The 13,366-nt window shown below is 42.9% G+C and overlaps 1 protein-coding gene across 2 annotated transcripts in view; it reads right to left on the bottom strand.

The window, feature by feature from the left end:
* Positions 1-13,366, bottom strand: part of CHN1 (chimerin 1) — a 452,576-nt gene that overhangs the window by 19,334 nt on the left and 419,876 nt on the right. For both annotated transcript variants that reach the window (XM_069616144.1, XM_069616145.1), the window contains 2 exons: positions 12,246-12,419; positions 4,652-4,729 (listed from right to left, as the gene is read on the bottom strand). In XM_069616144.1, the coding sequence (XP_069472245.1) occupies positions 4,652-4,729; positions 12,246-12,419 (252 nt within the window). The remainder of the gene's footprint in view (positions 1-4,651; positions 4,730-12,245; positions 12,420-13,366) is intronic.

Below are 13,366 nucleotides of genomic sequence, written 5' to 3'. Positions count from 1 at the left end.
TTCACTCCAAAGAAATAGACATTCAGGCTACATTTCAAGTTTCTTTTTAAAAAAGGTACTCCAATTGTTTAGGTCACAAGAGGCCCTTGTGTGATGAACTAGAAGGGTCCCAAGTTGCCAAATAAGATGAGGGTGCCCGTCTGGGACAGCGAGAAGTATTGCTTTGAAGAAAGACCACCAACGTAGCCTCTTGTGATCTGTAATGATGGCTGGCACAGGAGTCTAAGTAACAACCAAAACGCTAGCTGTAGAAAGGCCAAAACAAAGGAATAAACCAAATCCATCAGAATCAAAACTGCAGCCGGGGCATCAGATGGTGTCCTTCTGCAAAATTCCATGAGGCGATAAATACATGAAGAACACATACTATTAATGATGGGCATAGAGGGAAGAGGTCCCTCTGACACTACAGATTTGGGAGCTTGATAGTCATACTTATCTATGAGGCTTACATGTGGTTTTGATGATTTTTTGTGCATTATTGTAAATGTATTTCTATGTATAGGAAATTGATCAATATATGTCTATGTGTAGTGAGTTTTATGTGATGTTCCATTTTTTGTAACCTCTGTTTTACTATATGAATTTTACAATTAAAAAAAAAACTTGCTTAACGGTGTATTTGCTCAACCATATTAACTAGTAGGGGTTGGGATGGCAGTCATTAGCATGTATTGCTTGTAATTGAAGTTGCCTCTTTCTTCGTTATACACTCTCTACAGAAACAGTGCCAAAATGCATTAAAACAATACATATTTGCAATGGCGTAAAAAGTGCTACGCTGGTGAAAGGTTTATGGACTATGAGCCCTGGTTTGTAGAAGATCTGAATGTTTGGAACCTTGGCATAGGGCCAGATTTGAATTAGGGCTCAGGTCATTACCCTGCCAATTAGACAAATCCAGTCTGGTCATTCTGAAAACCCAACTGGATTTTGCCGTCCAGTCAGGCGACAAGCCTAACCCTGATCAGCGTATAACAGCTGCCAGCTCAAAGGTATTCATACCAACTTCACATTGAAATGGCCAAGCTGAATACCTGAGGCAGTGCATACAAGTGTCACTGGCATTTTCATTTAGTTAGCACTAATGGACAGGTAGGGCCACAGTAGGAGAAAAATAGCAATGGTAAAAACATGGAATTTAAATATCTCCTACGTCTAAAATGCCACCCACTAAGGAGTTGTGTGATTGCATTTGAATTTCACAGCATGTGAACACAAAGTACTGTGTGGGGTAAATAACCTTAATTTACCCACCCCTTGAAGTACTCACTAGGTACTCCCATATCGTAAATGTACCAGGAGAGCCAACCACACAGGCTAGACATTCTTACAGATGGGAGGTTCATGTGCAAGAGGAGTCTTGCAAAAGATTCCCATAGGCACAGCAAGGCAGAGGCCATGCTCCCCAGATGGAACATAGCTTGTCCTCTCATGACCACACCAGAGAGAATAACTCACCAGCGAGCCCCCGAGACAGCTTACAGCCCACCTGAACATACTCACCAGACGTTGCATCCGGCAGCAGAGCTGCGTACAGACACCCACTCTTCTGTCTGACTTCACAATGGTGGTCCAACTTTTAGGGACTTTGATCATCACTGCCGCAGGGCACATATTTAGATATGAACAGGAGACTGGGAATCAAAGACAGAAGGATTCTCTCAAGGAACTAAGGGAAACATCTGTCAAGGGATATTAGGAAGAAGAAATAAACCATTGAAAACTGAGGTTCCAGAGAGAAGGGGGAACAACTGGTTAAGGAGTACATGGGTCAATCTGATTTATCAGCTACCCTATAAAAGGCACAAGGCCCTAAAGAGAGTGACATATACTGAGCCACTATCCTGGAGATGGAGGGAATAGAAATGCAGGGAAAGAGGCCCCAGAAGAAGGAACTTGAAAGTGACAGCCAACACATGCTGTGGGGGAAGGTCTCAGATTTTGGCTAGGGTCAGAAGCAGAGAATTAAAGGAACTAGAGAGCCTGCAGAAGGTTGCACCACAGACTCTGGCAGCAACCAGACCCAAAGCAGGAAAAACAGCCAAGAGACTGCGGTGGGCCAGACAATCACTGTGACCAAGACACAGAAGGAGAGAAAGGCAGTGTGCCTGCTGAGGGATATTTTTCAGACACTAAGAGACCGGAAGCCAGGAAGAATAGATGCCACAAAGCCTCTCAATGGCTACCTTCCTTAGGCTCTGAAGAGCTGAAGAGAAAATGCTGAGAGAAAGGAGGAGCTTTAGCCCATAATGGAGACCTATGGCTGGTGCGATATAGAAAACAGCCGGACAAAAACCCTAGGCAAGAAGAAAGAAATACTTGCTGATACGATTGTGTAAGAGGCATTCATCATATTCCTAGGAAAGCAACCCACAGTTAGAGGGTGATAATATCAAAGCCTGACACATACCCTTTATAAGGAGGGAGGGGTGGCAGTATTTGCAGGGAAGCGATGAGATGAAGCATACTTGGTGCTATCATCCTGGAGACTGAGTCAACAAATCAGAAGGAGGTTATAGCCCAGTGTCTGAAATTCAAGCAGCGTGCTGGGCCCTATATCCCTGAGGCTGTGAGAATTGGGCAATATTAGGTAATGGCAGCAGTCACAGAAGTGCGTCCTTGCACAACAATCAGAATTGTTACACCTCATTGTGAGGCTCTGGAAGGCAAATTGCACCAAGATCCATTTGAAGGTTTTTTCCAGTTGTCCATACTCTGTACACAATCAGCCAATGAATTCTTGGATGAGGCATATCCCTCCATAAGCATGCCCGAGCTATTCCAGAATACCACCTTAATGTTTAACCGTGTATGATGGTTTGAGGCCAATGGAAACTTTAAGGAATAAGGGGGTCAAAATCAAAGCACCTCAACAGTGATTCATCATTACTGTAGGCACCTAGTCCATGCAACCTTCCAGGCTTAGTGTTGCACGATGTCAGTCAACAGTGTGTGCCGCAACCTAGGTTCCAACTCAAGCACCTATCAGTCATTGATCAATTATTGGGGAATGGGAAAAGCAGCATCGACAAAATGTAGTTAATCTTGCACAATGTTCGTCTTGAAGCGATCCTCACCAATTACAGGAGTGCCAATTAATCCAGATCTAATTTGGGGCTACAGTTTGCCAACGTTTAGTTGTTCCATCTTGGATATCTATGCTGACAAGCTAAATACCTAGAGGTTTCCAATTTCTGGGCACCACATGAATTTTCAGACATCAAATAAATGTATCTGCAGATAGCAGTTATATCTCTGCCTTCATCCAATTAACCTTCCATTTAGATATTTTGGAAAATGCCTCAACCTTCGTACCCATCAGAGAAGCCAGACTGGTTGGAGCATCTGTTAAGACCAACAGGAGGATGCCTATATAAAGCAATAGTTTTAGAGTAGTCCCACCATAGAAAAGATTAACACTGATTTGGAAGGAAGCATTTTTTCTGCTTATCAGCTCATGCGAAGGAAGGTGAAAGGAGGACAGGCATAAGCAGCCTGTTCCACATTGGCAAATAAGCAATACTTCTCAGCTATTCTGAATAATGTAGCTTAAAAACATGCACACTTGTAGTGAATGCAGTTGTCATGACAGCCTACTAGCGTTTACTTTTAACAGCAGAAGAACCAAATGTCCTTTTTTTCTCTCTCAAACTAACAAAATATTATGCTAAAGTGAAGACCATGAAAGAAACATGATGAAAGTAAAAAGTTAAGAAGGCACAGTATTTAAAAGAAAAATATGTTGGCTATGAAGAATGCAGACATTGCCAAAAAGAGTCAAAACTAATGAAACAAGTACCTCAAAATCTTTGTATGCTTCAAAATAACTACTGCATTTATAATAATGTATAATTGTTCTTTTATAAACAAGCTTAATGCCAGAGATTGGTTTCTAAGCACAGGATCGGGATTCGAACCTGTGTTGCTCTGCATTGTCTTGCTTCCAAGACAACGCATCGCCCCCTGAGCTATCCCCCCTCCTCTCTTTAGAGATCCCACGGCCAAATAAATGTAATTGTAAACCTAGATAAGGGGGTGCACAACTCCAGTCCTCGAGGGGCACAAACAAGTTAGGATTTCCAACAGGAATATTCATGAGATAACTTTGCATTGAACTGATCCAAATGGGAAATCATTCACGTATTCAGCGATTATCCCTTAAAGCAGTAGATCTCTATGCGTGAGGGCCAGATTTATAAATCACTGACCTAGCTAGTGCCAAATAATGTGACAGTTCCCTATAATATTCAGTGAAATCATAGCAACTTACTGAACATAGCTACACCAATGATGTGGATAGGCTCACAAGGATAGCAGGGAACCATCCAATAGTGCTTAGCTATAGAATCACATTCTGGAAAATACATCACATTCAAATGGAAATAAATTAGGATGTCTTTCGTGCTATATTTTTTCAAGAAAGTTGTAAAGCATAGCAATAAAGCATAGCATTTTTAGGCTACCGGCTTAAAGTAAAAATCCCAACTAATAACTTGCATGATGCAGTCTTTGCACTTCATTTTTTAGAAAGAATCTCAAATGGTACTTGCCGAGCTACGTCTAAGAAAAAACATGGTCTCAAAGTAACAGGGTGCATATGGTTGTAGGCTGAATACAAATGGTAACAGAACTCTTTGTTGAAACATACCTCTGTCAAACGCCATTTTAACATCCTCAATTAGATCACTGAATCCCGAAACCCTGTACAGTCCTTCAGACTTGAGTCCTAATGGGAAAAACAAAATTAGCATTATTAGTTTTCAAAATAGCATAATTTCCCGCAATATCAGGATTTCTGTAAAAACAAGGAGCCTCGGTAAATGTGCGCATCAAATAAATATGGCTTCCTACCTGTGGAAAGCAGCAATATACCGGCACACAGTTATCATTTACATCAATAAACAGATTATCACATTCACTGGCAACAAATGAAAATTCAGTTAAAACACATACACAGTAGTACCTCCAAGCAGCAATACATTCATATTTTTATTTGGCAATCTACCAGCTGCCTGAATTTGTGGGGGAGAAACGTGTTGATCCGTTTAAAAGTAGGAAATGAGCTATGAAGGTTATTTTCTCGAAAGAAATTACATCCTTGCCCAGGCTTACTGTAAAGAAGGATTTGTTCAGGAAAACACATTTTGTGTAGTCATTTTTTAATACTAATCTAGAACTTTCTCAAAGTTATACAAAACCTAATTTAACAGATATGTACTGTGCTTGCAAGGGTGCCTGTTAATCTGACCTCTTCCTACCAAAATGGAGCATTGTTGGGGTCCCAGCAGGACATGTATAAGAAGCATCCTTCCATTTTACAAAGCTTCAGCTGGAGGCTAGGCAAACAAGGCTTCTACACTCCACAGTCTTTGCAAGGAGAAACCCAGTGGGTTCTGTCTGTACCACTTCTCGAATGGGACAAAGGATCAGGTACACTAGCCATGCATCACGTGTGATCAGGCAGGGCAGGAGATGGGACTTGTAAACTGGGATTGTGCTGCTATCAGAGACCAGTGGAGGTTATGCAACATGCCCTTGGATGAACAGTCACAGTGCTGGGGATTGCATGTGCATTTGTCTTGCTGACATGCAGGATATGGCAGGGTATGTTGCTTGTTGCAATCCACGACTTGGCAGGGTCAGTGTAGCAAATGTACTTACTACTATTCAGGAGTACAGGAATGAGTAGTGACTAAATTGGTTACTCAGCCCCACACCTCTACTAAACCAGCAGTGGCCCCACTCAAAAAGGAGAAACCGGGACAGCTGAAAGGGATACCAACTTTGCTTTGTATGGAAGCGCAGGCCAAGGGCAGGTTATATCTTCAGGAAGGTTTGAGGGGATAACAGTAGCAACCCAAATAACCTAAGTACAATGGTTCCAAAATAAAAGAATGTCCAATCAAGTGGCAATAAAAATATAGACTTTTAATCAAACAAAAAAATAAACACTAGAAAAACCTACCCTGTAAAAGAGAGAGAATGCAGAAATTTGTGAATCGCCACCCTGGGTAGATGATCTGGGACGGTCAAGGCAATAGATTGGAAAAAATGCCTTCGAAGAACAAGCTAGAAAAACCGAGGCTTAAAGTCACTATGGTCCCAAAACGTGGAGCAGGGGGACAGGTCCTCTTCACAGTACCTTTCTTCTGATCTGTTATGCTTGAAAGGTTAAGGGTGGTGGTCAAAGTGCCAGCAAGACAATGGCTCTGCTGGGCCGAGTTGCAGTTTGAGACAGGCGAGTTCAATGGCTTCTAGCAGTCGAGATGCATTACAGTCAGTTGCTCCCATTATATTGAGTCCGTACATGGGCCAGGACGAGTGCTTTCTCTTCGATGGGCCGAGCTGGTGTCTGGATGGCTCGAAGTGCAGCAAACGGTTTGAAGTTTGAGTAGAGTGCCAAAATCAACACTGAAGCTCCTGTGGTAGCTCAAATGGCATGCAGTACAATTGATCAGACTCAAAATTGCTTCTGGGTTGCTGGGAGTCGTCTCAAGTCAGGTGTTCTAGGACAAGGCAAGTCCTTCTGTTCTGCACTCTCGCTCCAAGAAGCTTTGCTGGCACCTACAGTGGATCCTCCACCTCCAGTGAACAGCGTCTTGTATCTATTGCAGCCAGCATAGAGGCATTGGTCCAGCAACTGTTCACCCACACTGTTCCCTGGGGATGAGTAGGGGGCCTAGCTCTTCTCAGCCTTGGATGCCTCTCTTCACTATACTGTATCCCCAGCAGATGTCCTGTGAATTCTTCATGTTCTTGTGAGAGTCCAGATATGAATTACGAAAAGGATTTCCTCTCCTTATAAAGGCAAAATGTCACAGGGGATTGGGCCAAAGCAAGCCTGCTGTAAGGGGTCCAGCTCCAGGCTGATCTAACAAGTGCTCTTTGCCTTCTGACATCATACCCAGAGTGCCTGGCCTGCAGGAAATGGAGGGTGGGGGCTAGGGGGTAGAGAGGCCTTACAGAAACCCAACTTGTCCCACTTCTTCCTTCTCCCACCCCTTCTCATTCCTGCTTACTTCAAAGGGACTCCAGGGGCAAGCACCCTGGTGTGAGAGTTGCGATGTCAGTGCTGCCTTTGAATCACCAGGCCCCAGGTGGTCTCCTAGGGAGTGATCCTGTGCCCTGGTAGGTATGGCACTTCCTGTAGGAGAATCAAAGAGGCCACATTCTGGCCATTGTTCCACAGAGCTGCATTGGAGACAGTCAGACCAGACATCAGCCTGGCACACCTGCGCCCGTCTCACGTAGCCAACATTGGTGTAATATCAAATTGTTGTGGCAGTATACTTGTGTGCTTTTAGCAGTTAACATGCCACAACCACGCATGGCTTATATTTAAAGATATACGCGCGACCAGGCTGACTATGGTGTGCAAATCTTACATTTGGAAATGGAGGTGAAGAAAATTAAAAAGCCACCTCTGCCTGCAGGAACGTTGCATTCTGGAAGCTGTCAGGAATGCTCATGCGACTGATGAACCTTCCCTGTGCCACTAAAAGGCTGGTGCAGAAGGTGTCGGGAGACTGACTCAGCTAGGTCTCAGCGAGGTACGTGCGCTACAATTTTGAGAGGGAACACTTATGAAAGGGGGCTCCCATTAGCAGACCTCTCTTTTAGAAACAGAATTAGCCACATTATTTTAGATTACTAAAGGTATTTACTGTCATCCGTTCAGAAGTAGCTTGATAGTTTGTTGAAGGTGTGGACCTCATAATGGTAAATATGGTATGCTAATTTAAGTACAGACCAAGGAACTACTGGACTGTAGGCCAAAAATGTAGCGCAATAGATCAACACAAAGAACATGTTTAACACAAAATTAGCTTTACTTAGAAGGTAACAAATAACATGTACAGGAAAATGAACAGATGAATGACTGAAGAACAATAAAATGAAGTAAATAGTTAAATGCACAAAAGACTAAAAAACACATGAAATGCAAAAAAGGCTGAAATATTATTTGATACATTGTGCCTAGATTAATATTTTGCATTCAATGCACTACTTTTCAGTAGACTAGGTGGGGTATCGTATGAAGCATTCAGACCCTAGTACCGTCAAGACTAGGATACCCCAATAAACTTTACCTAGGTCTTCTCGTCCTGCCCACTGCACCATCTCAGTGAGACTCCTGCAGAGACTGAAACGATGGCAACATTGCCCGGGCACTCCAGTCCCACACAGGATCTACTTCAAAACCCTACACATCGCCCACTGTACCTGCAGTGGCAGGGCCCATAAATTACCACAAAGTTGTTCATCCATTAGGCACCTAGGAGGATGCTTCAATCCAACAATGCAGCTCTAATAACAGTCCCACGTTTAAGAAAGAAATGCCAAAAAAGGGAATCCTTCCCAATTCTAGTAACCAAGCAGTGGAACTCTAAACTCAGGTGAATGAGCACACTGAATCACCACCACTTTCAGTAATGCTTTAAAAACCTTCACCGGGACACAGTATGGGAAACAGGGCTGATCAGCTGGTTCCAGAGGACAGCCCCATTCAGGTCAGTCACGTCGTCTCTGCCTCCATACCAGATATGGGACACCAAAACCTTTCCTTGAGCACATGCCAAGGACAACTCAAATTAACTTCAACTGCCGCCACCATTATCACCGCCGGCATTAACAAAGGACAGCCTGGACCCACCAAACTGATAAATATCTTGAGGATACAGGATCTTCAGGACACCACTTACCCACTAACATTCTCACCATTTCTGTTTCCCACCTAATATGACTGCACACGCACACAAAAAACCTGCTAGTAACCATCACCATGTCCAACTAGCTCAAGCAGTGTCATGAAGGGCTCATTGCACAACTATGCAATACTATACAAACACCTCACAACTCGTAGTGCCACCAGTTCTCCTGGCAGTGCTCACTGCTAATGAGTGAAGCAAGAGGCCAACACTGGGAACCACTTAGAAACAATACCAGTATAAAGAAAACCGGTTCCTTCGATCTGCACCCAGGAACCCTTCCGGATTCACAACTTGCTTCTCCTTCCCACCAACGTTCCTCACCCCTCCCTGTTTATTCAAGAACCACACACCAAGAAGCCAGCAAAAACACAGCTGTCATGCTGTATAGGACCACTTTACAATAACAGACATCTACAAGAGCAATGATAAAGATTAGGTTGAGACCTGATGGAGGATCAGTCCCAATACTTCAGCAACTGGTATAGAGACGCACAGCACTCCTTCATGAGTGTGGAAGAATCTTTCCCTGTAGTCTTTGGGGGTAATTCTGGGTGATAGAACTAGATTTGCATTTATAGAAAAAAAAGTATACTGAACTTTTCTTTAATAGAAATACATGAACAATATGATACCAGCAGGCAGCCATACTGACTTCTTGGAATGCTGACCTCATAGTAGAATCCTCTCAATGCTGCTTAATTTACAACCACAGAAGGATGAGGGCTGGGTTAATGTTGCCTGGGAATGATGAAACTTGTAACTGCAGATTGCACACAGATCTCAGAGGCAAGTAAAACACCAATGATGCCAAAAGGCAGCCACATTTCAAAGTTCCTTTTTATTTACTTAGGCTTTTGGGTAGACCCTTAAATGCCACATTCCGAGAACTGACCTTAGCCTGGGAGTTCATTTGCCCTGTGGTTGGGTATGTTAATGAAGTGGTCTCCCCTGTCCTCATATTCCAAGATTGTAACTAGGCTTCTATGCCACGTGATGGTAAGTCAGAGTGCTCGGTCACCTGAACAGAGAGTTTCAGAGGTTGGTTGCTAGAATTGAGATGGATGCCCTCCCATGGCACCATCTCTAACTGACCCTTCTCCATGTGTATAAAGTACTCTACCCTATTATCGCCCAAATTGTTACTTAATAATAATTTGTACTGTTATCGTCATGTGTAGAGCGCTTTAGTGAAAGTGCTATATAAGTTCCATAAAATACAAAAGCTATAGATTTTATATCTCCTTTCACACCCTACCACTCATAGGTGGTGGGTCCACTCCTTCAGACACTTCAACTTGGTGATGGGCAAAACATTTTGGGGCACCTTTGCATTAACTTACTAGAGTTTCTTGGGATTTTTGTGCTACCTACTAGAATATCACTCTTTCCATTTCTACTACTGATCACTTGTAGGCACCCCAGAGTACTCTTCTATCTTGCTTCAAGGTGCACTAGCTGAATTTGTTTGCTTGTCTTTAATTTCCTAAGATTTCAGGGCCAAGGTTGCTTGTCAAACTGAAAATGGGCTTTGTATCTTTCAATTTAGAGCGGTTGCCTTCAGAATGTATGCCTCCTTTGTTCCATGAGATGCACAGCCCTGTTTTAATTCTGTTCCGGGAGGACTGCAGTCATGCATGCATTTCCATTTTCTCTCTAGAGGGTCTGGACCCCGACTTCCCCACTGCTGTTTTGTTTGATGAAGCAGTTTCCCCTTTCCTTTAACAGGGTTTCCACCACTGAACTTACTGCCATTCTTACTCCTTCTGGATTGCTTGAGGCTTGCCTTTCATGACTTCTTCTGCAGGCCTAGTTGACACTTTATTACCCCTAGCTGCAAAGGTCCACCAACTGCACAATATTTATTCTGTGTTTGCAGTACCATCATTTTATAGTAATATAATATAGCAAGCCACCTTGAGGTTCTTACCTTTCCATAGCAACTTAATAGGTTTATTTCTTCCATCCTAACAGGATACAGTTTTCATTGAGTTCCATTCCTTTGTTGCCATGACTATTTAGCATCACCATTTTGTATTAAAATACGCACATCCCTTTGCCCATTTACAGAGGCATCCTGGTTGATCTTGAGTCTCTTTTATTCACTCCTTCCTGCAATCTCGGTTTCTTATGAAGCAGGTCTACATACAGTAGAAGCATCCTAATTCCAATTTCCAATCATGGGCTTCTAGGAGACCATGTCTCTTTTGCTTTAGTAAATGTTGTACTCTCAGTGGCAACCCTACTGTCTCATCAGGTGCTCTGTTTGTGATATGAACATTTTGTGCCTACATTAACATTTGTTCCCTTTCATTGATCCCAGTTTCACTGTTTAAAGAATCAAGTTTCCCTTTTAGAGTTAAGATACTTAGTAGACTGTGGATGGCTGCTCTGCTCTGCTTCCATCTGTGAACCTAAACCTTACTGCCACAGGTTGTGGATAGGATTTAGTTTGATATTCATCCCATACATTAAAAACAAATCTCCACAGAGTTGACATGGCTAATAAGGATCTACGTTATAAAACCGATTCCCAAAAACTCGAATGACAAAATTGCAAAACCCACTTGTTCATATTTTGTCATTCGGGTTTTGGGGATTTCGTTTTTTTCCCCCCTCTCTGGCCTTTTAATGCATGCAGAGGACACCCCTCCAGCCCATAATACCGAACCAGTGGAGCGGGGGACACCCTTGCAACTCCTGTACCCTTGTTAGGTATTATGGGCTTTGATTTTTTTGTATACCAGGTCGAATGCACAGTAAACATGCATTGAACTTTTTTTTGAATTGTTGGGGTAATCCCAATAATAATATGTGCCACTAGATGGATTTAACATTTTTCACATGCCAAAACCCTCCACTGGCAAGTCACAGGACATCTGTGCAAGGGTGCCCTTCAACCAGAGGTCTCGGGAGGTTCAGCTGTTCCAATGCATGGATTGACCTCAGGGATCTTCCTGTGTTTTTGCCATTTCCTCCTCGCTGTTAAAACAGGTTTTAATTCTTTTGTTTATTTAGTTTCATGTAACATGCCAATGTTCATCAAAGTCACTGTGGAAGTCTCTATAAGAAGAAAATATCTATACGTCTTGAGGGTAGAAACACAGCTTAAGCATTTCTACAATGGCTTGTTAGCCTGGAGTTGAGCATTTTGGGTCTGTACTCCATGCTTTCACTTTCCAGGACACAACACTGTCCATGTTCTCGTTTGGCTTCGCCATCTCAAGCAAATAAATAATTGGAATTTGCAATTTCACAAGGACTCCCCCCGGAGGCCCTTTCCGCCCCAAATGTTTAACTCCATATGATAACTTGAAGCTTTTGGAATTATTGACCTTTGAATCTGCTCCCCGACCAGGCACTGGGGTCTTCTCATACATGTGCAGGCCCCTTTCTCATGATGTTCTCACCTCTTCCATTGCATGTGAAGGTTACCAATTACTTGTAAATGTACTCTGTTAGAAGCAAGAAAACTGCAAACAAATATCACTAAACATATATGCTGAAAGGCTATCCAGCTACGGGGTGCCATACCTCTAGATTCAATTTCTCTTATGCACATGTCCACTACCATGGGCCGCTTGGTGTTGTGCGCTTTCACTAACGTAGTGAGGTCACAGCTGTACACTTTTTTCACATGTTTCAGATCTGGCTTGCAGTCGTTGGGGACCATCTTGGAGCACTGCTTGTGAACATTCAAACCGCAATCTGGAGGGATACATAAACAGACAATGCTTTAGAAACACTATCGGAACAGAGTTTGAACTTTTTAAAAGTACAATCTAATTTCAAAGCTCTGCATCAGAAATGACACATTTGATGCCCCCAATAAAGACCAGATTATTCCTCCGTGCTTTCAATTTACAGATGAGTAACAGATCTAGGGAGTTAATGTGATCTTCTCAAATCTCAGTGTATCATGCTGCTGAATGAGGAGCTTAACGAACAGTCGTAAACCATGTTGAAATCGCAATTAGACAATGCAAGAGAAGCATATGCAGGGCCTTGCCTTATACTGGCAGAGGGTAGGTATGTGTACTCAAGAGCACAGCGTCTGCCAAATTCCGACATCTTGACATTGGGAACTAAACCAGTGAGTGCAGCACTATGAAACCTAGAGAAAAACAAGTATATTTAGCTTTTCTCTAAACAGATTTGCGACAAGAGGAACCTAATATCTAGGAGAAGTGACCTTCAGTGTAGAGCCATAAAATATTATCAACAACAGATCCCTTAGGTTTAGGTTTCATTGAGGGCATGTGGAGTCAGTCAAAATGAGCCCACATAGCACAATCATTAGCAACACAGTATATAGAAAAACCTCTAACTCGTGAAGAGGAGTGCCAGGCCATGAATACACTTATGAAACAAAAGGCTCTGATGGGAACCCAGTGCAAAAAGTGTAAGGCTAGAGCCAATGATTAGGAGCAATGGACTGCAACCTCAAAACATGTTGAGAGGCACTGGTAGCAGACCACTATATAAGAGCGTGGCTGGTTAAGTAGGATTGTAGATGCAGATGACTGCACTCCTTGCCAACCATGGCTCTGGCTAGTAGGAAGCTACCAGCCAAAACATATTTAACGGTAGTAGCACCCCAGAGATCCCTCCAAAGTGCCAATATTGATTTTTCTTAAAGGGGAAAAGGGTCTGTT

Source organism: Ambystoma mexicanum, chromosome 9 (genome assembly GCF_040938575.1).
Source record: "Ambystoma mexicanum isolate Mex_15411 chromosome 9, UKY_AmexF1_1, whole genome shotgun sequence".
NCBI lineage: Eukaryota > Metazoa > Chordata > Amphibia > Caudata > Ambystomatidae > Ambystoma > Ambystoma mexicanum.
The sequence above is the reverse complement of the archived record's forward strand: the minus strand, read 5'-3'. Positions and strand labels throughout refer to the sequence as shown.